Source organism: Piliocolobus tephrosceles, chromosome 3 (genome assembly GCF_002776525.5).
Source record: "Piliocolobus tephrosceles isolate RC106 chromosome 3, ASM277652v3, whole genome shotgun sequence".
Taxonomy (NCBI): Eukaryota; Metazoa; Chordata; class Mammalia; order Primates; family Cercopithecidae; genus Piliocolobus; species Piliocolobus tephrosceles.
Window position 1 is genome coordinate 78237362 of NC_045436.1, and position 22684 is coordinate 78260045.

Below are 22684 nucleotides of genomic sequence, written 5' to 3' on the forward strand. Positions count from 1 at the left end.
TGTCAGGCCTGAACAGTCCAGGGAGATGTAAGGGAGCAAGAGCAGCTTAGTTCATGCCTGACAAAGAGACACAAGGATAAAAGACGACTAGCAGTTTCAAAGATGCATGGCTCCTTCCCATTTTTTCTTGTCAAAAAAGGTCATCAGTGAAACTCAAGTCATGCTTTTTTTGCAGATTAAAAAGTGGCCATGACCTGCCTTTGAGGAGAGGAGGAGGAGGAGGGGCGGTCATCTTTCAGGTCTCCATCAAATCCTGCAATCAAGTAGCTGTTAGGGAGGCCAGCGGTGCCAAGTTCCATCAGCTGGCACTGCTCACAGGCAGGGAAACCAACCACCATCCCTACCCACTCTGGTGGGAGCGACTGCCCCATCAGCATGGAAACAGCCACATGCAAAAGGGCAGCCTTTCAGAAATCACCCCTGCTCTCAGCCATTCCAGATAGTTTCATTTACATTCAGAAGACGGGAGACATACCTAGAAACATTCCTGCCTAGGTGTAAAGTTTAAGCTGAAAGATTTAATAGAGGCTCTGGTATGGACTGAACGTTCATGTCTCCCCCAAATTCACATTTTTATACCCTAAGCCCCAGTATGGTAGTATTTTGAGGTGGGGCCTTTGGGAGGTAATTAGGTTTGGAAGATGTCATGAGGGTGGGACCCCCATGATGAGATTCATGTCTTTATAAGAAAAGGAAGAGGCCAGGCGCAGTGGCTCACGCCTGTAATCCCAGCACTTTGGGAGGCCGAGGCGGGCAGATTATGAGGTCAGGAGTTTGAGACCGGCCTGGCCAACACAGTGAAACCCCGTCTCTACTAAAAATACCAAAATTAGCCAGGCATGTGCCTTGTAGTCCCAGCTACTTGGAAGGCTGAGCAGGATAACTGCTTGAACTCAGGAGGCGGAGGTTGCAGTGAGCCGAGATCGCGCCACTGCACTCCAGCTTGGGCGACAGAGAGAGACTCTGTCAAAAAAAAGAAAAGAAAGAGACCAGGGCCCTCCCTCTCTCACTCTACCATGCCAGTACACAGCAAAAAGGTGGCTGCAAACCGAGGGCCCTCGCTAGGAACTGAATCTGTCACCACCTTGATCTTGGACTTCCCAGCCTGGCGAACTGTGAGGAAGAAATATTTGTGATTTAGGCCACCCAGTCTATAGTACTGTGTTACAGCAGCCTGAGCTAAAACAGCGTCTGATCATGGTGCCCCAAAACTCAAGTGAAAAAAGGTGAAGTCTGGACTAGCGGCAGGTGATCCTCTATTCTAGGACCTCAAAGATATGCAACTCGTTCATTTATTGAGCAAATACTTTCATGAGGATCGCCTGGGAGTTGCCAGGTATTATGTTAGTCAAAGGTGTTTCTAGCAAAACATACAGCGACACCCTCAGGAGCTGAGTCTAGAGAGGAGATGGTTAAGAACAGAGTGCACAGAGCAGAGGCACAAGCAGTGGGTGTTATGGGGGTGCATGGGGAGGGGCAGAAGGTCCTATCAGCAAGACTGGAGACAAAGTGACAGGATCTGGCCCAGTGGGGCCTCTACATGACAAGTGGTGAGAGGAGATGAAGAGGCTGATTGGGCGAGGCTGGGTTTGCATCTGAAGGCGTTTGGAGCAGAGGAAGCTCCAGGCCATTTCTGAACTTAGAAGCCCGCTCAGGTGGCAGTCAGGTGCTGTGGAAGCAGCTGGCAGGCTCTGGGGTGATCCAGGTGAGATCTGCTGAAGGCCCGAACAAAAGCGGCACCAAAAGAACTATCCTGCTCAGCAGTGACTCCAGGCAGGCACCGGGCTACCTGGACTATTTCACCCTCACCAGAAACCAGCCAGGCAGCCACTCTTACCCATGTTAGGAGACAGACACGGAGAGGAACTAACACGCCCAGGTAGCCCAGGTCAGGAAGTGACAGAGCAGGGATCTGAGCCTGGGCCACCTGACCCCAGAGCAGGGTTCACACCACTCCCTGTAATCTACTGCTGGAAGATGGGGTAGCAGCGGGCAGGAGGATTCTTATTTCCAACGTAACATCATACATGTGTTTCCCAAAATTTTAAGAAAAATACACGATATAATGTTATAACATTCTTGCCTCCAGTTTCACTGATCACTATCTGAAAACCAAAGTGAGTAGGAGATAAGACCTCCCCTCCACACCCCACCTCCACCACCGCTGGCAAAGGACATCTTTTGTGTGCCTCGGTGAAATATGGCAGGGACAAAGGGGTCAGAGGAGGACTGAGAGGGGAAGCAAGGTTTCTCTGGAGAAAGTAGTTGCTGTGCTGTGACACCACTGCCTGGGGCCTGGGGGTGGGGGTGGGGTGTGGACAGCCTCTTTCTCACCCTAAACCTCAGGAGGAGTTCCAAGGGCACCTCCTGGGAGCTCTGAAGTAGTTCTCTGCACTTTACCCACACAGCCATTAGGGCCCGACTCTGCCTAGGAAGGGCCTGTGGGCTGCCTCCTGCCCTGGCAACCTAGAGAGAGAAGGGCCGGCCGGCTGCTCTGGTATCAGAGGCAGGCGAGGACAGGCACGGGCTGTTCTGGGGGGACTGACCTCGCTCCCAGATGAGTATGTCCCAGAGAAAACGTGGGGGCAGCACGGAAGAGGCGGTCTGAGGTCATCCTGGACGCTGTCAGATAGGGCTGCCCGCAGGCGTGCAAAGAAGTGACCTCAGAGGGCAGAGCTCAGAGGTGCACTGGCTGAGGAAGGTGGCCAGGTACAAGCAGGGCTGCCAGGCGGTCACCTAGAATTGAGACAGCCACCAAGCTCAAGGAAACCACTAGGCACAGGGACTCAGCAGGGGAGCTTCACAAAGACCAGGACATCCTCCTCTTTAACTTCCGCCAGGCCCAGAGAGCACAGCCCACCCCAGCTTCTGCCTGGGCAGGCGGTGGGCAGAGGCATCTGGGGAAGGTCAGGGGCCAGTAGGAAGATACAGAGGGCAAGGGCCCGTGCTCCCTCCCCTCCTCAGGGGCCAAGGCAGATGGGTTCGGCAGGGAGAACATTTTAATGCAAAGTTAGGTTTGGAGTTTTATTATCCAGCCCTGTCTAATCACTGGGCCTGGATCTGTGCCTCACAGTGACAGGAGGACTGTGGTATCTGAGAGTGAACAACAAAGTCATTGAAATTTTGACCCAACTAAATTGGCATCCCTGAGAAACCCCACTGAATACAGTTTAAAGGGGAATACACAGAGAAACATTAAATTTTCTTCCCATATACTTCATGTGTGTGTGAAACATTACTGATTAGAGCACATCAGATCACATAGCTTCCAGGTACTGACCATGAGCTGTTTGGTTTCCAGCTCTTTTTTTTTTTTTTTTTTTGGAGAGGGAGTCGGGAGTCTCGCTCTGTCCCCAAAGCTGGAGTGCAGTGGTACGATCTCGGCTCACTGCAAGCTCCGCCTCCTGGGTTCACCCCCTGCCTCAGCCTCCCAAGCAGCTGGGACTACAGGTGTCCGCGACCACACCCGGCTGATATTTTGTATTTTTAGTAGAGACGGGGTTTCGCCGTGTTAGCCAGGATGGTCTCGATCTCCTGACCTTACGATCTGCCTGCCTCAGTCTCCCAAAGTGCTGGGATTACAGGCGTGAGCCACCGTGCCTGGCCGGTTTCCAGCTCTTTAGATACAACAGAGAACTTGAGGGAATCACTGGGATAATTGAGGAAGACAATCGCAATCTACTTTCAGTCGATAAAACCAAGTCTTCATAGAAGTATTTTCAGCATCTCAGAAATGTCTCCTTAAATAGTTTCAATGCTAAGAAATTCATTTTTTTTTCTGCTCAAGCCATCGGAGTAACCATTTTCCTCTATTGCCTCCCTCCGGCTTTAGAAACTGGCCTGTACTGCTATCACATTCCTGAATCAATGCATTTCACTGAGTTTTCCTTTCTGGGCAAATAAGGAAAGGCTTTCCAAGATGAATCTCCTGTGTAATTGTGACAGGAAGAACTGGAGGGTTCTGCATTGAGACCTAAAATCAGACAGTGGGCTGGGAAAAACCCTCCAGGAAGAAGAATCATTATCTACAGCAAAGCCAAGGAGAAAAGCAATATGGCGGCTAGAGCTCCTCTAATTTCCCATTCTCCCTACTGGGATCAGCACTGGGCACCAGCTCTTTCCTTCCAACCACCCCTAGAGAACCCAGCCTAGTGAGTGCAGTGGAGGATGATGGGGGACTGGCCAGAGGACTGGGAGGGAGAGGGCTAGACTTCCAGTTTAACATCTCTGTGCTTTGGTTTCCCGCCTATGAAACAGAATGTTATTCTCTTAAAGTTAACTAGAGAGGATCCGGACGTCAGGGAAGTGCAAATGCAACTCCTTTATAAAAAGCGGTATTTTTTTTCCTGTGTAGCATTTTACAATGTGTAAAGCTCTTTTTGCATATTCTCATTGGCTTAGTCACAAACAGCTTCTGGGCATCCATTGTGTAGGAGGCACTGTGCTAGGAACTGAGAATAAAGGACAAAGACAGGCTCCTGTCCTCAAGGAGTTTCCAGGCCAGATAAGCCAGGAGTAGGTATCCACTCTGCTCAGTGGGCTAGGTGCTGTATTAGGGAGGCAGGGGCAGAATGGGAACATTCAATTCACACTAAGGACCAGGGAAAGGCGTTTTCCCTCCTCTGAAAAGCTGAGTCCTCCCTTGCTCCAATACCTTTACTTCTAATTGTGAATGATCACTCTCCCTCTTGCTCCCACTTAAGAACTAAGTAATAAGCATAAGAGTTGGGCAAAATGGAAAAGGAAGGCATCCCTAATTTTTCCATGAAATGAGATAATCATATGTAGATTTCCACTTTTGCAACAGAAGTAATTTTTTTTCTTTTCTGATATAGACAATACATGTATTTTGTTTCTAACCCCATATTATTCTCAAGTCAGACTTTGGAAACCACACGTATTTACCTCCTTTTATTCTGTAAGTATCGCTAATATAGTATGCTTACTGGAGATGTGAGGCAAGTACTGACTTCTATAACTCCATGACAGAGCCAGTGTTTTAAAGAATGCTGTCATTGCTCATTTGCTCATTCATTCTTTCATAAGTAATATCTCTTGAATACTTGCTACGTGCCACCTAACATTCTAGATACTAGAGTGTAGGGGTAAACAAAAAGTCCAGGCAATAAACTTGTTAGCATCTAAGTGATAAGTCCCATGAGATGGAAAAACACAAGGAAGGGGAAGAAAGGGTTGGGTCAAAGGTGACATTTGAGAAGAAACCAGGAATTAAAAGACAGCACTGATGTGGTTTTCTGGGGAAGAGTATGCCCGGCAGGGGCAAGTGCAAAGGCCCTGGGGTGGTGGGGTATTTTTGGGATGCGGGAGGAATAGCAAGTTGATAAGCAGGACCAGAGGACACAGTGAGGAAGGACACAGTATGAAAGTAAATGTCACACAGGCCATGGGCACCATATATGGCTTTGAGTGAGAAGATAAGCTCACTGGAGGGCTAGAAGCAGAGAAGTAACAGGATCTGTCTTACGTTTCCAAAGGATCGCTCCAGCTGCTGCATGGAAACAGCCCTAGGGTGAGGATCGGGGTGCAAGAGCAGAGGCAGGGAGATAATTGGAAGGCTTCTGCACAAATGCAGGCAAGATGTGGTGGCCACTTAGACCAGCGTATAACAGCGGAGGTGGTAGAAGAAATCAGATTTTCAATATAGTTTCAAAGTAGAGCTGACAGTATTTGCTGATGGGCCAAATGTGGTATGAGGAGAAAAGAAAGCAGCGTGTCGGGAATGAGCGAGTAGAAGAGTGGAGTTGTTTCTTTACTGCAATTGGGAAGAGCAGGTTGGGAGGGCACGAGAATCAGGTGTGTTGTTTTGAATGTGTTAAGTTTCAGAAGCCCACTAGGCATTTAAGTGTGGATGCTGAGTAGGCTACTGGCTATGCGAGTCTAGAATTCAGATGAGGTTGGAAGCAAAAATATTAATTTGGACGTCATCAGGGACAGATGGTGTGTAAAGCTCCAAGTCTAGATGAGATTTCTTAAGATGAGTGAAGGCTCAGACTGAGCCTTGGGTACTCCAAAATTTAGAGGTCAGGGAAATGAGGTGGAACTAGCAAACCCGTGTGAGAAGGCACCACCTGTGAGGTATGCAAACCAGGAGAGTGTGATACCCTGGAAGCCAAGTGAGGAAAATGTTTCTAGAATTGAGGAGTGACGCATTATGCCTTAGTCCTTGCTTTGCTGATAAAGGTTCCCAAGTACCTGGATGAGAAAATGATGTGCTTCAGGACCCAGCATGGGTTCAATAAGAAAGTGTTAGGTTCAGTAAAGTGCCTAGGCCAGTTAATCAGTGAAAAAGTGAAAGATACCATCTAACTACAAAGACAAGACACAGAAATACAGTCTGATGTAATGACAAGTAGATGGATTAGAAACTGCTTGACTGATGACACCCAAGGGCACACATAAGTGAATGAGTGTCAACCCCAAAGGAAATTTCTAGTGACATGTCATTGGGCTCTGTCCTTGGCCTGCTCAATGGCATATCACTGGCTTTTATCAATGATAACTAAACTTGACTGCAGTCAAAACAATCTAGGAGGCTTGTTAAAATAGAGCATCCCAGTATCTATCCTGGACCTACTGAATCAGAATTTTCCCAGGTGGCATGGTGGGGCAAATGGACAGTCTGCCTTAGCAGAAGGAATAGAGGGAGGAGATTGATCAAAATGTACAGCTGAAACCAAGCTGGGCAGAAGGGGGAAGATGCTAGATGGAGGCTCTGGAGCGATCTCAGCAGGTGGACAGGTGGGCTGAAATATCACTGTGCCATTGTGGAATCCTGCGACTGCCTCTGAAAATCAGCCATAGGTGAGGTGGATGGGGTAACCAGTTGGGTCTGCAACCAACTTGGGATTCTCAGTGAGCTGCAACACCGTAATCTACAGCGGATCCCAAGCTAGATTGATGAGGGGAGAAAGGACGCAATCCAGCCACACTATCTACAGCCCCTAAAGCTTCCTCTCCATGATGCAGAAAACACACCAGAGGGGGGCCAGATGAGCACCAACAAAATGGACAAGGGGCTCCAGCCCACATCCTGCAAGGACCACCTAGAGAGAAGCAGATGTTTAGCCTGGAAACTCAGAAGGAACCAGGACCTCACCCTGACATACTTCCCGGGTTAACATGTGGAAAGACTTATTCTGTGGGATCCAACAGGGTAGATCCAGAATCAGTGAGTGAAAACTAGTGGGACATGATTCTAATTTGGTGGAACGAAGGTCTTTCCAACAGGAAGGGCAACCTAAAGAGACGGAAATGGTAAGCACTTTGCTGTGGGAACCATAAACATACACACACCCCTAAGTAGCATTTATTGCAATGTATCATTTTATGTATATGCACATACCCTTCCTACAACTGGATAAACTCCACGAGCACTGAAACTATGTCACTTCATCCACATTTCCCTAGAATTCAGCACAAGCCCTGCCCATGCTATGTGCTCAATAAATGTTATTTGAATGAATGAGCTGACTATCACTGGATGTTGTCAAGGGTGTTGTGGAGGTGATTCATGTCACATAATTATTAATGTTCCTACCAAACAGCAGATCCTATGATCTCTGAACAATTGTACATAAATCAGCTTCCCCCGGAGACAGTCTTCCTTTGCATCTTTACAGTTGATTTAAAACTCAGACAAAATGAATTCTTTAAATTATTATGTTTAATGTTGAACTGCAGTATTAGTCCTAGGTTTAAAACTCAGACTGATATTAAGTATGGGGTAATCATTTTTGCTTTCAATGCTTCTGTACTTCACATGAATATGTTGAAAGTCCTATCTGTTAAGAAAATGTGTTTCTTCTAGTGGAAATCTCATCCTTCCAGCTATGATCTGGTTTGGGGATTTACCCTCCAGGCCTCTTATAAGTAAATGTCGCCACATCTGGGTCTGGGGGATGTACTGATACATGGGCTGGTGGTGTCAGCTCAGCAGGTGCACAGTGCCCACCACACTGTCTACCAGGCTGGGGTACACCTTGAAAACTCACTCCAGCAGAGGCCTGGCCCAACTCAGGAATTAACCCAAAGGGCTTTGAGAGAGCAGTCACTGCAGTTACCAAGGAGATCAACACACTTCACATCCTCGTCAAGAGACCACAAAACAAAACCAATTCTTTGGTCCATGGATTGGAGTCTGAAAGTCTCCCAAAATTTGAGGCCGCTTTCAAAACTACCTTTGTGTTCTTGCCGCATATTAAGAGTGGACAGCCTATGGTCATGTGTCCAGGGGAGGAAGCCATGTCTCCAGTGGGCATCTGCCTTACAGCAGACACTGTGTTGAGGGAGGTGTCATTTAATCTTCACAACAATCCTATAAGGTGAGAATAGTATACCTATTGCCAAACAAGGAAAGGGCATCTCAGAGAAGTTAACTCAGTCGGCCAACATCACACAGATGACATGTGTGGGTTCTACACATCTCAAATACTGGAGGAGCCAGTATTTGAACTCAGGTCTGTTTACCCCTGTCTTAGTCAGCTGTATAACACTGATCACAGACCGGGTGACTTAAACAACAAACATCTGCTTCTCATAGTTCTGGATGCTGGGAAGTCCATGATCAAGGTGCTAGCAGATTCGGTGTCTAGTGAGGGCTTTCTTCCTGGTTATGTCCTTGCCTGGCAGACAGAGAAATAATCTCTCTTGTCTCTCTCTTCTGTTATCAGAAGGGCATTAATAATCCTATTCATGATGGCTCTGCCCTCATGACCTAATTACCTCCCCCCTAAAGCTTCACCTCCAAATATCATCATATTGGGGATGAGGGCCTCAGCAAATTAATTTGGCAGGGTGGGGAGACACAAACATTCAGTCCAAGCAAAGCTGCAAAGCTGTGCTCTTTTCCCACCCAGCAACCAGAGTGGTCTTAAAACAAAAGTCTTATTAGACTTTTCAAAATGCTCCAGTGGCTTCCTCTTGTACCTAGAATACATCCAAACTTCTTGCAGGGCTCTGCCCAGTCCGGCCTCTGTCTGGCAACACACCCCACCTCTTCTTGTCCTTGCTCTCTCCCTTCCAGGCCTACTGGCCTTCCTGCTGTTCCCTGGAGTCACCGAAGTCCCTGCCTCAGGACCACTGCACTTGCTATTCCCTCTTCCTAGAACGTTCTTCCCCTGGTACCCTGCAGATCCTTCTTCCTTCATCCAGGTCTCTGCTCCAATGCCACCTCCTCAGAGAGGCTGTTAGCAACTACTTCATCTAAAAGACTCCTTTTCCCACCACTCTCTAACTTGATGTTTCCTGCCAGCACTCACCAGTACCTGGACAAACATACTTGGGCAGTGACTGCTTCTCGTTAGTGACCCAGTAGAATGCAAGCTCCATGAGACAGGGACTCTGCATCCCTCATTGTATTCCCCACACTCAGGCCCCACATGGCCAGCACTCACCAAACTGGGCTAGTGCATGGTTAACACCGGCTTCACCCTCTGCTGCCTCTATTTGCTCCCTGCTTATGGAGTTCTGCTACATAGAGGTGGGTAACCTTGGCCAGGTTAACTTCGGATCTCAAGAGAAATCTTCTACTGGCTGATGGTGGCCCTTACAAAAAGGAACTGCTATTTCATCCCTCCCTAAAGACCACAACATCCCCTTGCTCTGATATTTGTATGACACTGCCAGTTTTAGAAGTTTGTGACTTCATCAGAGAAGAGACATTTGAGGCAACTGATGAAACAAAAAGATAATTATGTTTCATAAAGAGAAAATTTTAAAAACGTCAAAATTACCAACTGCTGTTTATTGCTAGAACAATTAGTTCATTTAATGCCTTCCAGAATTTTTTCAAAGCAGATAGAAATGGACTCTTATTAAAGGAGTTATAAAAAGCTATGTTATCTGGCATCTAACCAACTTCCCAGATTCCACCAATTTCCAAGCTCACAATAGGCTTGAGGCAAAAGGTAACCATAATCCAAGACAAGACCAACCATTATTCAATGTAAAAGTTTCTAGAGATGAAATTATCTCGGTTTTGGGAGCTTAATTTGTCTCATCTCATACATAATTACTGCCCTGCCTCAAAACTCCAGGTAGCTCCAGTTACTCTTGTTGCTAAAAAGTGGTTCATTTTCCATAAAACATTTTACATTCTGTAGAAGAATTCTGTAAATAAATATAGTATGGTTCATTTGCAAAACTAAGGATTTGCTCTGAGTTTTGTTTTATGTGGTCTGTCCGAACATTATTTCAGTTGTGGAAATGCCTACTGGCCTCTGAGGGGCTTTTGTTCACTGGACCTCCCGAGTTTTTCTCTCCTTTCTTAATGCACTCACCACTTCAAAGGAACGCTCAGCTTCAGACCAGGGTCAGACTAGAGGGTGAAATACCTACGGGATCAAAGAATGGTCTTCTGGGAAAATTTAAGCTAAATTTTAGTTTATGGCAACTTTTAACCAGTCTATACATCCCCTTGTCCTTAGGGTGGGAGATAATAAAGCTTTTGTGTATAGCCAGATACAAGGATAGATAAAATGCTGCAGGTGATTTCATTTGCAAAGAAGGAAGGAAAAAGGGGAGGGTGGTTTATATTCATTGCTGAATGCCAGTGGTGACCTCAGTAGGGGAAGCTGTAGAGAAAAATCAGAGGGTGTGATGGGAAGGGAGGTGTGGACACAGGCGGTGTCTGCATGAGTGTGTTGCTTAGAGCAGAAACTGCCCAGAACACTGTATCTTCACTGTCACATAGATTACTCTGTATTTCCAGATTTTCTTTTATTATACTGTATTTTATCATAAACTGTATATTTCTTAATACTTGCCACCAGCAGCCAAACATCCCCATTATTTACATTAGCGATGAGTGTATTTGATACTCAAACATGAAGTTATATCCCACTACCTTCAATCCACATGCTAATAGTTTATCATGTAACATACTAAAAAAATCATTTTTTATGGCTTATCTTCCAAAGGGTTAAAGAAAAAAAGCAGAAGAGAAAAAAGGCTACAGGTGGTTTAGTGACATTTATAATCATTACTGGAATTCTTGTGCCTGAGTGAGAAAATATCCCATAGGAACATCGATCTTTGGCTAACTGATCAAATTCCAAGGTACATTCTCTGTTGAGCACTTGTATTGTTACTTCAGTAATTGTTTTGATGCAGTCATCAATTTAGGCACAATTCCTAAAGTGTCTTTGAGAATATGACATTCATCTTCCACCAACACTTTTTCTCGTTAAAGAGCCATGTTTATATTCTGTGGCTGTCAAAGAGAAATGGGGATAATACATAATATGGTGTGCAGCCTCTAACAACCACAATGTGTGCATTTTCATATTCAACTTACTTTTTCATTCCATGCCCACAGTCCAATTCCAAGAAACGTTATTCCCAAAAACTGAAAAAGAAAGAAAGCAGTGTAACTATAAGGGAAAATGCTGCTAATATAAAGATGAAATTTTTCAATCGATTCTTTTGTCGCTTTACCTGGCTGGGAAATAGCTTTTCCTAAAGTGTGAGCGCTCATCTTTACCAGGAAAATAAATACCATAATCCCTCTGCTTAAAATTTTTACAGCATTAGGGCTGGAGACACACAGTTGGTTGGAAGTCATTCAGATTACGAAGAATAATAATTAGGTAGAATCCTGAATACAATGAAATTATCAATAACATTTAATATGCTGCCTTTTAAGGTAGGGGAGGAAACAGATTCCCCATGGATCTGAGGCCTGTGGTCACTGGAAAACGGATAAGCAGAGGCATGAACTTAGAAGAGCTGGCATCTTCTCTTCAGCATTGAGCCATTACAAACGGGTAAGGTCAGGGAGGGGCATGCAGAGCCTCAGATGTCCCTCTTTGATCATGCCTTCAAAAGGTAACAAGAATCTTATCAATGTAACCCAAAGAAAATTCCTAAGTTCTGTTTTCAGAAACTTCGATTGTGTAAATTTTAGTTCAGAGGACCTCCCACCACCCTTCTTGGTTTCAACTCAGTTCCACAACTTCATACATACACAGAGTATACAACACATGAGACTGAGTTACACATTCAGCCCCAAGGCAGAGGCACATCTCATACATACCCACACCTCTCACCATTCTGTCAATTAGCTGTGTTGAGGACTGGGGCGCTGCCAGGAGAGGAACAGATGATAACCAGGAAGGCTTTCCATTTTACTGGTTTTCTTTTGAGATGGGGTTTTACTCTGTCACACAGGCTGGAGAGCAGTGGCTCGATCACAGTTCACTGCAGCCTCAACTACCCAGGCTTAAGCGATCCTCCTGTCTCAGCCTTCCGAGTAGCTGGGTCCATAGGTGCATGCCACCATGCCTGGCTAATTTTTTAATTATTTGTAGAGACAAGGTCTCACTATATTGCCCAGGCTAGTCTCACACTCCTGGACTCCCGCCTCGGCCTCTCAAAGTGCTGGGGTTATAGGTGTGAGCCACCACTCCCAGCCTAGGGCTTTCCATTTTAATTAATTCTCACTGTATTCCATCTGCTATAAGATACACATATTTTCCCCACATTTGAACACATCTGAAATTGGGATGTATCTTAAAATCCATGGTATCTCATAATTTGCTTTTCCCCCTTGATATAGAAAACAATGGAGTGTTTTGTAACTGGGGTGACACAGACTTGATGACACATTGTACAGGGCTGTCCACCCACTAAAAATTCAGTGATCAGGACTGTGTGTAATTGGCCATGAGTAAAGATATGCTTCATGTTTATTATCAATAGCAACTCTCAATTTCCTTTCTGAACACTGAAAAGAGACAAGAAGTTTCAGTCTGATGGCAGCACACTGTTTATTCGACGAACATCTTGATTAAGTTAATGTGGAGAAAGTGGTCCACTGAGAGGGGTATGCAAGGAAAACATGAGCGAGAGGGGTTATTTTTTACAGTTCCAGGGAAATCTGAGACCTGCCCACTGGGCGAGGGTTTCATGGTTCTCAGCAGGGAGTTCCTGATACTTTGTAAGCAATGACTAATAAATCCAAATGGGACTTGGACAGATGGCAGAGCAGAAAGAAAAGGGGACTGACAAAAGACAACTAGCTACTCCGAAAACATAGTGGTGTTTTTAAAAGCAGACCTTCCCAAAGCTCTGGACACTCATCTGACATTGAAGCAAGACAACACACAATACAATCTGAGCCCTATACAGAAAAGCATGTCCTTGATTTGGCAAGAACTGAAGACCCCTTTCTTCCTAGCCCTTGCTCTTACAGGGGACTCCTTGGAAAGTGTTCAGAGAGATTTCTCGTTTCACTATCCCAACAGAAAAACCATGCTCAGCCCTGGTCAGAGTGTTATTTCATTTTGCATTTCAGATCCAAAACAAGTGAATCCCCAAATGACTCAAAGGTACTTAGGGCTCTGTAGTACAAAAATAAAACAATTCAGCATGTTCCTCTCATATTTATAGGTGCCGGGCAAAAGAGAACGACCACTGACAAGTGAGTGTCCAGGCTCCCATGAGACCTAGGAAGCACAGAAGCACGGAGTTAAGGCTTTGACTTCAACACACTGACATCAAACAGAACCCAGTGAGATGGCTGACTTTCCAATGCTGAAGCTCCTCATGGACAAATGTTTGATTATTTTCCCTGATGCAGTATTCACTGTCCCTCCCGCTGCTGATGGGGTAGACACGTTCCTGCCGAAGACCTCTGCCTGATCGCTAAGAATTATTTTTATTACTTTCCAGGCATTGTGCTTAGTGCTTTGTGTGCAATGTCTCTGTTAAGCGTCACAACAGTTTTACTCTGAAATAGGCGCTATTATTATCCCCTTTTTAGGAGAGAGGAAAATGAGGCTTAGAGAGTTTAAATAACTTGCTCAGAGGCACATAGCTTCTAAGTAGAGGAGCAGAGACTTGAACGAGAGAAATACATGTTCTTACCAGTCCTGATAAATTCCCCTTTGCCCCCATGATATAAAAAGTTGAGGTATTCAGGAATGCCTCAGGAATTCTGATCAGGAATATATGATCAGCATATCATATATTCCTCCCCCAGCAAGCAAAGGGGTGTGGAAAAGGTAAAGAGAGACAACAATCTTGCCTTCACATAAGCACTGGCTGTGGAACTTCTGTTCCCTACTTTGGTGTCAGCAATGGAGTTAATCAGAAGAACAGAGAAATTCAATGGTGGGTCCACATTATCCTTTTTAAATAAGTTTTCCTCTCTCCTCTTGGCACTTTGAGACAACTTTTTTCATTTACAAGCCATATAAATAGTTTGGAAACCAATGGTTTTCCATAAAGAAGAGAGAGAAAAGAAGTAGGGGATTTAAAGAAGACTCACAATTTCCTTTACAATCTTGCTCCCGTATTTCCTGCTTTCACTGTGACTTTCCAAACAAGGGTTTAAGAACTGGGAAAGAACACAATTTGAAGTTAAGGAAAATACTCAATACCTAAGCAAGCAAGTGGTGCAAGCCTGGGCCTCAACTTGATACATACCTACAGTGCTACATCACTAGCAAATGTCCTCCCAATTACTCTCAGACCATATGTTTTGTTTTAAAATCAAGTTGTTCCAGTTCCAAATAATTAAACAGAGAAGAGCCAAAAACAGAGACAGGCACGCAATACTTGAGGCACATTCAGTTTCCCCTTCCCACCTCCCAAAGAAAAGACGACCATAAACCACCAAACTGACCTCATTGTGAAACCCAGGGAGGCCCACTTGCAGGAAATAGCTGAGAACTCGTAAAGTCAACCCCTTACTCTTTTGAAATAGAAAAAAATTTATCTGAGGCATCTTCCCACATGGCAATATATGCAAATGTGCAGTACAAATGTTTGTCAACCCAGATTTTGATGTTTTAAAATAAATAACAATAATCTTGCCAGCATTTGTTGAATGCTAAGTATGGCTAAACTACAGCCATGTGTTGCTTAATAAAGGGAATATGTTCTGAGAAATGTGTAGTCATGCAAACATCATAGTGTACTTACACAAGCCTAGATGGTATAGACTACTACGCACCTAGGTTCTATGGTATAGCCTACAGTTCCTAGGCTACAAACCTATACTACATGTCACTGTACTGAATACTATAGGCAACTGTAATACAATGGTAAGTATCTGGCATCCAAACAGATCTAAACATAGAAAAGGCATAGTAAAAACACAGTATAAAAATCTTACGGGACCACCACTGTACATGCAGTTGGTTGTTAACTGAAACATCATTACGTGGTACGTGACTATTGCTTCAAACTGAGCTGTGCCGGTAAGTGTAAAGTGCAGGCTGAATTTTGAAAACTTAATATGAATAAAAAGAATGTAAAATATCTCACTAATATTTATTATTGATTTCATGTTGACGTGATAACACTTTGGATATTCTGGGTCAAATAAGATACATTAAAATTAATGTCATTTCACCTTTTAAAGATAGCTATGGAAAACGTAAACTACGTAAGTGGTTTGCATTATATTTTTATAGAATAATGTTGGTACAAAGTATCCCACAACAATATACCAGGCACTAGATATTGTTTTAATCCTCATTTTATAGATAAAGAAACTGAGGCTTAGAACTTTTAAGGTCAGGTGCGGTGGTTCACACCTGTAATCCCAGCACTTTGGGAGGCCAAGGTGGGCGGATCACGACGTCAAGAGATCAAGACCATCCTGGCCAACGTGGTGAAACCCTGTCTCTACTAAAAATACAAAAATCAGCTGGACGTGTTGGTGTGCGCCTGTAGTCCTAGCTACTTGGGAGGCTGAGGCAGGAGAATCACTTGAACCTGGGAGGCGGAGGTTGCAGTGAGCTGAGATTGCGCCACTGCACTACAGCCTGGTGACAGAGTGAGACTCCATCTCAAACAAAAAAGAAAAAAAAAGAAATTTATTTTAAGTATTTCTCTCAAGATCATAAAGGTGCCTGAGCTACATTGCTCAGAAAATCTGAATCCTTCGCCCAAGATCAAAACTATTATACTTTCCTAATATGCATAGAATGTTTGTCCACAGAGCAAGCTCAGGGATGGAGAACTATAATGAAACTCATGCCCTAAGACTCTAAATTACTCTTTTAATTTCTAGGCATCAAAGGTACGTTTTTCCCACCTGGGAGTAAGAATGGCCCTCGAGCAGGCTGATGGAAGCCTTCCAGGCACAGCGGAAGGAGAGGCAGCAGAGTTGACCCTTGGGAACAGCTGGAGAGGAAAATGGCCCCAGGGTGTGATGAGGGTGATTAGTTAACTCTAGAGGGACACATCCGCCCCACTTTTCTCTGAGTTCTACAAGAGGAAGATCCTTTCCTCCCTATCTGGTGGTTTTCATCCTTGCTGAACCTCCAACATTTTGAAATTAGTACAGTGCCTTATTCTAACTGGTATAAAAATGGATACTTCAAGAAGCCATTCATCCATTCATTTATAATCTGCAACAAATATTCTTGAGTTCCTATTTTGTACTAGACACTACTTTTCTCTTGGGATAAATGAAGGTAAGAAAACAGAAACAGTTCCTGCCTACAGTGAGCGTACAGTCCAGGAAGAGAGAGAGACAGTCATCAAATAAAGAGTAAAATGTAAAATCATTCCTGATGGTGCTACAAGGGAGAAACAAATAAGGCCAAAGAAACTCTAACAGGGGTATTTGACGCGGAGGGGCATCTGAAGTTCTCCCTGAGTGAGATATGCGCACATGGAGTCCAAAGGACGAGAAGGAGTTAATGAGCAAAGAAAGGAGGAAGAGTGTTTCAGGCAAAGCAGAGAATGTACCAAGTCCCAGTGGAGAGAAAAGCATGGCAAGTAAACAGGTCTAAAAGGCAATTGGTATGGCTGGTGCACAGAGAATGGAGGAAGTGGGGAAGGTACGGCAGGTTTGCAATAAGAGACACGAGCATGGATCAGCCCATGCAGGCCTTGTAGCCCACCTTAAGGAATCCAGTCATTCCCCTACAAGTGCCAGGAAGCCATTTAAAGGCCAGCTATGTGTGGGGAGCAGGGGTGGATTAGGCAGGCAGGTCTTTGCAGATCTGGGCTTTGGAAAAATGAGGATCTGGGCTGCAGAAAAGACTAGAGTCTGAGTGGATCTACAGGGACCAAAAGGAGGTGACTTTGGTAATACAGGCAAGATCTGATCATGTCCCGGGCTGAAACATGACAAAATGGATGGAATTGGGAGCTACTGAGAAGTAAAACTGACATTTTCAGTGGGGGTGGGAGAAAGGGGAAGGAAAAGGAGGTGTTAAGGACAATGCCTACATTTCTGGCATCTTCTACAGAGACTATGAGCTCTTCAAAATTCCGAAGACTTACATCCTCTCTGACAGAAGTTATTCTCAGGTGCCAATTTCATAACTAGCTTGATCTAGTGGCACTTCTGAAGGGCAGTTTTCTTCTCTGGGTATTTTGGCTGCTATCTGAATTCTCTCTGAAATAAATTTCAGTTTGTATACTTTTTAAAAATAAATTATTTTAAAATCTACATATAATTCCAACACTCCTGCTTTTATTCATAAAAAGCTTATATACATATATAGTATACATCAAGTTCCCAGACAATTCTTACATTGACACTTTAAATCCTCTTTGCTTAAAAATACAGCAATTACATCAAAGGCATCTGCCCAGGATCCTGTGAAGAGACTCAAAATAACAGCACACAAGGTAAATATGATAGAGGAAAATAAAGATCAAGTCAATCTTCTCACCTAAACTGGAGTCACAAAAATATCATCCTAAATAACAATGAATAGAAAAAAATCCCAACATTCTGATGAAGTCTTTAAGAAAATTTTAATCTCTGCCTGAATAAACAGGAGAAATGCATTTAAAAATTTGGCACAAAAGGGTGGAAAGGGGGGAAGTGCCATTAGGAAAGATGTATTTTCCTGAAACTGCAGCACCTGTACTTTCTATTATATATTTTCTGACACTTTAGTCTGAACAACACTCCAGTTTTAGCAGGGGTCCACACAAACGTGCTAAATACTTATAATAACAAAATAAATGTCTTTATAGAGGAGGGACTTGTTTCAGGAATAAAAAACCTCTGGGCATAATTCTGGACGTGTCAAAGGAGTAACCGTGGGCTGGTGGAAAATTCAATATGCAGAAAGTCAATCCCAGTTTTCCCACTGGGTCCCCATGTCCCAGTTTGTGTATTCAAACTGTCCGGAGTCCTCATGTAAGATGGCGTGACTGATGAAGCTCAATCTGTAAACAGGACATGTCCCATCTGAGCCAGGGTCACCATCTCTCACGTCACTTAGTCCTGATGGCCTCCTTTCAGTGTGGCCCGAGTGCACCCTGCCTGCTGAACCCTGACTCCAGTGCTTCGTAGTTTCATGATCTTGGGAAAGGGTCTTCGTTCATTTGGCAAATATTTATTGATCATCTACCATGAGCAAGGAGGTCATCTAGGGGCTTTGGATAAACTGGGAAACAAAACAAAGTGACTGGTCTTCTGGGGTAGACATTCTAGTTGAAGTGTGCTGGAAGAGAAAGGCAATATAAAGAAACATAAGTGAGTAGATGCAGGGAATTTTTAAAAATGGGAAGTGCTGTGGAAAGAGATCAGTGTCAGAGGCTTGTCATGTGGCAGAAGACAGAGGAGACACTACAATACGAAAGTAGAGAAAACAAGGGAGGTCTTCACTAAGAAAGTGACATATAAGCAAAAACACAAAAGAGGTGGAGGAGTGAATGGTGGGTGTCGGGGGAACAGCATTCCAGGGAAGGTCTGCAGGCACAGCCACCAAGTGGCTGCAAGGCACAGAGGATGATAGGAACCAGGCTGGGTCGGGTTTTGTAGCTGTGGTGAGGACTCTGGTTTCACCTGAGACAAACAATCACTGGAAGGTTTCTTGACTTCCTAGAGCTCTGGTGTCCTTACCTGTCACATGGAGATAAGAAGGGCACCTCAGAACTGCACAAAGCAATTGTGTGTGTTGATGTGACCATGTAAGCACTGAGTGCTTGGCTCAGTATTTTCATTAACATCAGTTCCTGACCCCTTCCTGACGCATTTCTCAACCCGCCCCTCCATCCCTGCCATCTACAACTGTTCAATATGAAATGCAGCTTCACATCCTGCCTCCTCCAAGTACGAGAAAATATACTAGTTCCAGTGATCAGAGACTGTCTTTCTCTCTCTCTCTCTCTCTCCCCCTCCCCTGAATTTCTGTATCACTCGCTGCATGTGCTCTTATTTGACATTTACACATACACACACCCAAACACAGAGGATTATGAAGAAGTGATGTGACCTGGGATCAGATAACAGGGATCAGTGATGGGGCCTGTGCTAACCAGAGAGCATGTGCTCATAGGAAGTGAGCAGCATCCGGCCTCCCATTCATCCTCTCCTCAATTTCAGCTTGAGGGTCCTTCCAGGAAAAATGTATACAGTATCCCATGCGTTTAAAAGAAACTAACACACTCTAGTCAGATATTCATATGGTACTTAATTTTACATCTTTTCCATTTCTTTTCTTAGCAACCTAGTTCATGAATTCTGAGTGACTAGTCTCAGAACTTTTAAATCCACTAATTTTGATTAATTTAATTTCCGCATTAAAGAAGTTTCTCTCCATCAGGGCTTTTAGATGCATCTTTCTTCTCCCTAACCTTATTGCTCCTGGTTTTTGCATGATATCCTGTGTGAATGGGTTTGGTTTCATTGTACCTATTTTTTACAGAATCCTTTCAGAAGAATGTGGGATATAAATAACAACCAATATTAATCGAGTTAGCTCCTCCATCCACATCCCCCTTTATGAAAACTGGCCCTGCCCCAGCGGGGGCTCCTATAGGCATATTTGTGGAGGATGGGCCTTCTCCCACTCTCTGGACAGATGAGTCATTAGGGTCAGACATATGACTCAGGAAGAGGGAAGAGCTGTTCCAATGAATACCAGGCTGGGCCAGAGTCTCCCTTTTCCCAAGAGTCTGGTATTGGATAAAGTGATTTTTGTCAACCTTCCTCATGCTAGAATAGACTGCGGGATATTATGTAGACGTAGACAGTAGAAAAGAGACCCAAAGAAGCTTATGTTCCTGATTGCTTCCGGATTCGTATCCTGGGACCTGTGGTTGCACTCCTTGTGCTGGGTTCCATGCAATCCCCTGGGCTCCTATTTTAAGTAAGTGCCTCTCATCTTAGCTAAAGCTACTTTGGGGGCTTCCTGTTACATGTAGCCAAAAGTGTACTGTTATGGTTTGGACATGGTTTGTCTGCCCTCACCAAAATGCACATTGAAATTTGATCCCCAATGTGGTGGCGTCAGAAGGTGGGGCTTAGTGGGAGGTGTTTGGGTCATGCGGGCAGAGCTCTCATGAATGGCTTGCAGTTGTTCTAGAGGTAACTGAACACTTGTATTTACAGTAGTGAGTTCTTGCTCTCCTGAGACTGGATTAGTTCTCTGGGAATGAATTATTTCCCAGAAGAGTTGGCTGGCATTAAGTGAGGTTCCTTCTCCTATTTGATCCCTCTTTGCACGTGTCTGTCTCCCTTTTGTGCATCTCTGGCATGTTACGATGCAGCATGGAAGCCCTCGCCAGAAACGAGGGCCATGCCCTTGAACTTCCCAACCTGCAGAATCATGAGCTAAGTAAATGTCTCTTCTTTATAAATCACCCAGTCTCAGGTATTCTATTGTAGCAACACCACAAAACAGATTAAGACTGGTCCTAAGACATAAATAAGAGACCAGATTAATTGCTTTCATGCTTTAATCCTGTGACAGGCTTATAGTGAGCTACAAGACATGCAAAACAGGCATGAGACTCATGGTGCTCAGAGACTAATCGTTCTCTGGCAGAGGGAAATTTCTTTCCAAATAACTGCATGGAGATACCAGTTGTTCTGAACTACTGGACAAGATGTTGTTACTTGCTGTGTGAGGAATATATAATTCAGCCACACATCCACCTGCAGGAAAGAGCTGCCCGCTGCTTGCTTGTTGAATTATGGAAACAGAATGATATGGCTAAAATCCAATGGTTCCTGAAAAACACCACACAGCAGAGCCTGGGAAAGGGGTGAGGCAGGGAAGGAGGTCTCTTTGGAGGTATCCAAGCATTTTTGGAACTGTGTTCTCTGTTTTCCCAGAGGATGAAAGGGCTCTTTGCCTTTGAACTTGCACTACACCAGAAGAAGGCCGGGGCACCCCTTGAAGAAATGTCTACAATCCAGGGACAGTCTTGTTTGGAAACTCCTTTGTTCGGGTTTGGAGCTTGACATTTTGGCAGGAACTAGTCATCTGAGATGGGGAGGGGAGAAAAGGGAGGGCTGTGCAAGCAATCAAACTGATACTCTTCTTGGAAATTACCCAGGCAATGCAGGCACGTAAAAGGGAAGGTGAGGGATGAGACATCCTCTTTTGGACGGAAACATGGAGGCTGCAAGTTTACAGCCCACTAATCTTTGCTTGTCTCAGTAAAAGAACGGCTTGCACCATTCCATCTGTAACTCCCTGATTAGATAAATCCAAGGCTGAAAAACATACCAGAGAAATGTTCTGAAGGCTGAGAAGGTCTGAGGAATTACTCAAGCACTTCAAACCGGAGCATGAGAAGTAAGTTATCTATAGACAAACATCAGCCTTTGTAGGAATAAACTGCTGTTTGCATTAGAGAGTTGAGCTATAAGCTCTCTCTAGTGGCAGCTTCTAAAGTTTAATACTGTCAGATACACAATGTTTTTATGTTGAAACATCTCGACTTTTTTTTTTTTAACTTTGCCTAGGCTCAAGTGATCCTCCCTGCCTTAGCTTCCCAAAGTGTTGAGATTCCAGGCATGAGCCACACCACACTCAGCCTATCTTGACATTTAAAAACAAGGTATGATAAATAAGGTGAACACAAATAAAAACCAAAATAGAATTATTTTTTTTAAGGTAAAAGCAGGATTATATCATTCAATTTATTTAATGAATATCTTCAGTATATACCAGCCACCATGCTAGGTGCCAGGGATAGAAGGGTGAAAAAGAAAATAGATATCTTTTCTTAAAGAGCTAATGTTCTGGTGGGAGTGGGTGGGAGATACATAAATGACAACTCAATTACAGAAGTGGAGCATTCCTAGAGATGCACACGGGTTGCCACAGAAACTACGAGATCACTGCAGGGGTCAGAGGAAGCTTCCTAGGAAGTGACACTTGAACTGTATTTTAAAGAGAAGGCGATAGAAAGACTATCTCCTGTAGAGGCAACAGCTTATCCAAAAGGATCAAAGCCTGAAACAGCATGTCCCTTCAGGAACCGGCATGCGGCATGTGGTTCCAGGGCTGGAGCAGAGAGAGCCAGACAAGGCACTAGGCAGGCTATGGTCCCCGCACCAGTGGTAGCACCAGGGAACTTGTCAGAAATGCAAATTCTGAGGCAGCTCCAGACCTACTGCATCAGAAGCTCTGGGGGCGGAGCCCAGCAAGTTCTGTCTTATTAACAAGCCCTGCAGGTAATTGTGACATGTGGTAAAGTTTGAGAACCTCTGGGCTAGAAGGGCTAAGTGGGGGCCTGATCAGCATGGCTGTATGTGTTACGGGTACCAAGGGACCAGCAAGCCATGGGAGGCCAACCAAGGATTTTAAGCGAAATAGTTACCAGATTTGCATTTCAGAAACATCATTCCAGCACAGTACAAAGAATGAATTGAAGAGAGATGAGACTGCAGGTAGCAAGACAAATTGGGAGGCTACTAATTTGGTGAGAATGACACCAGCTGAAAAAGGAA

General features: G+C 44.4%; 1 protein-coding gene across 3 annotated transcripts in view; it reads right to left on the reverse strand.

Moving 5' to 3' along the window:
* TSPAN5 (tetraspanin 5) overlaps window positions 1-22684 on the reverse strand; it is a 178726-nt gene that overhangs the window by 24646 nt on the left and 131396 nt on the right. For all 3 annotated transcript variants that reach the window (XM_023190939.1, XM_023190938.2, XM_026455032.1), the window contains one exon: window positions 11315-11365. In XM_023190939.1, coding sequence (XP_023046707.1) covers window positions 11315-11365 — 51 coding nt within the window. The remainder of the gene's footprint in view (window positions 1-11314; window positions 11366-22684) is intronic.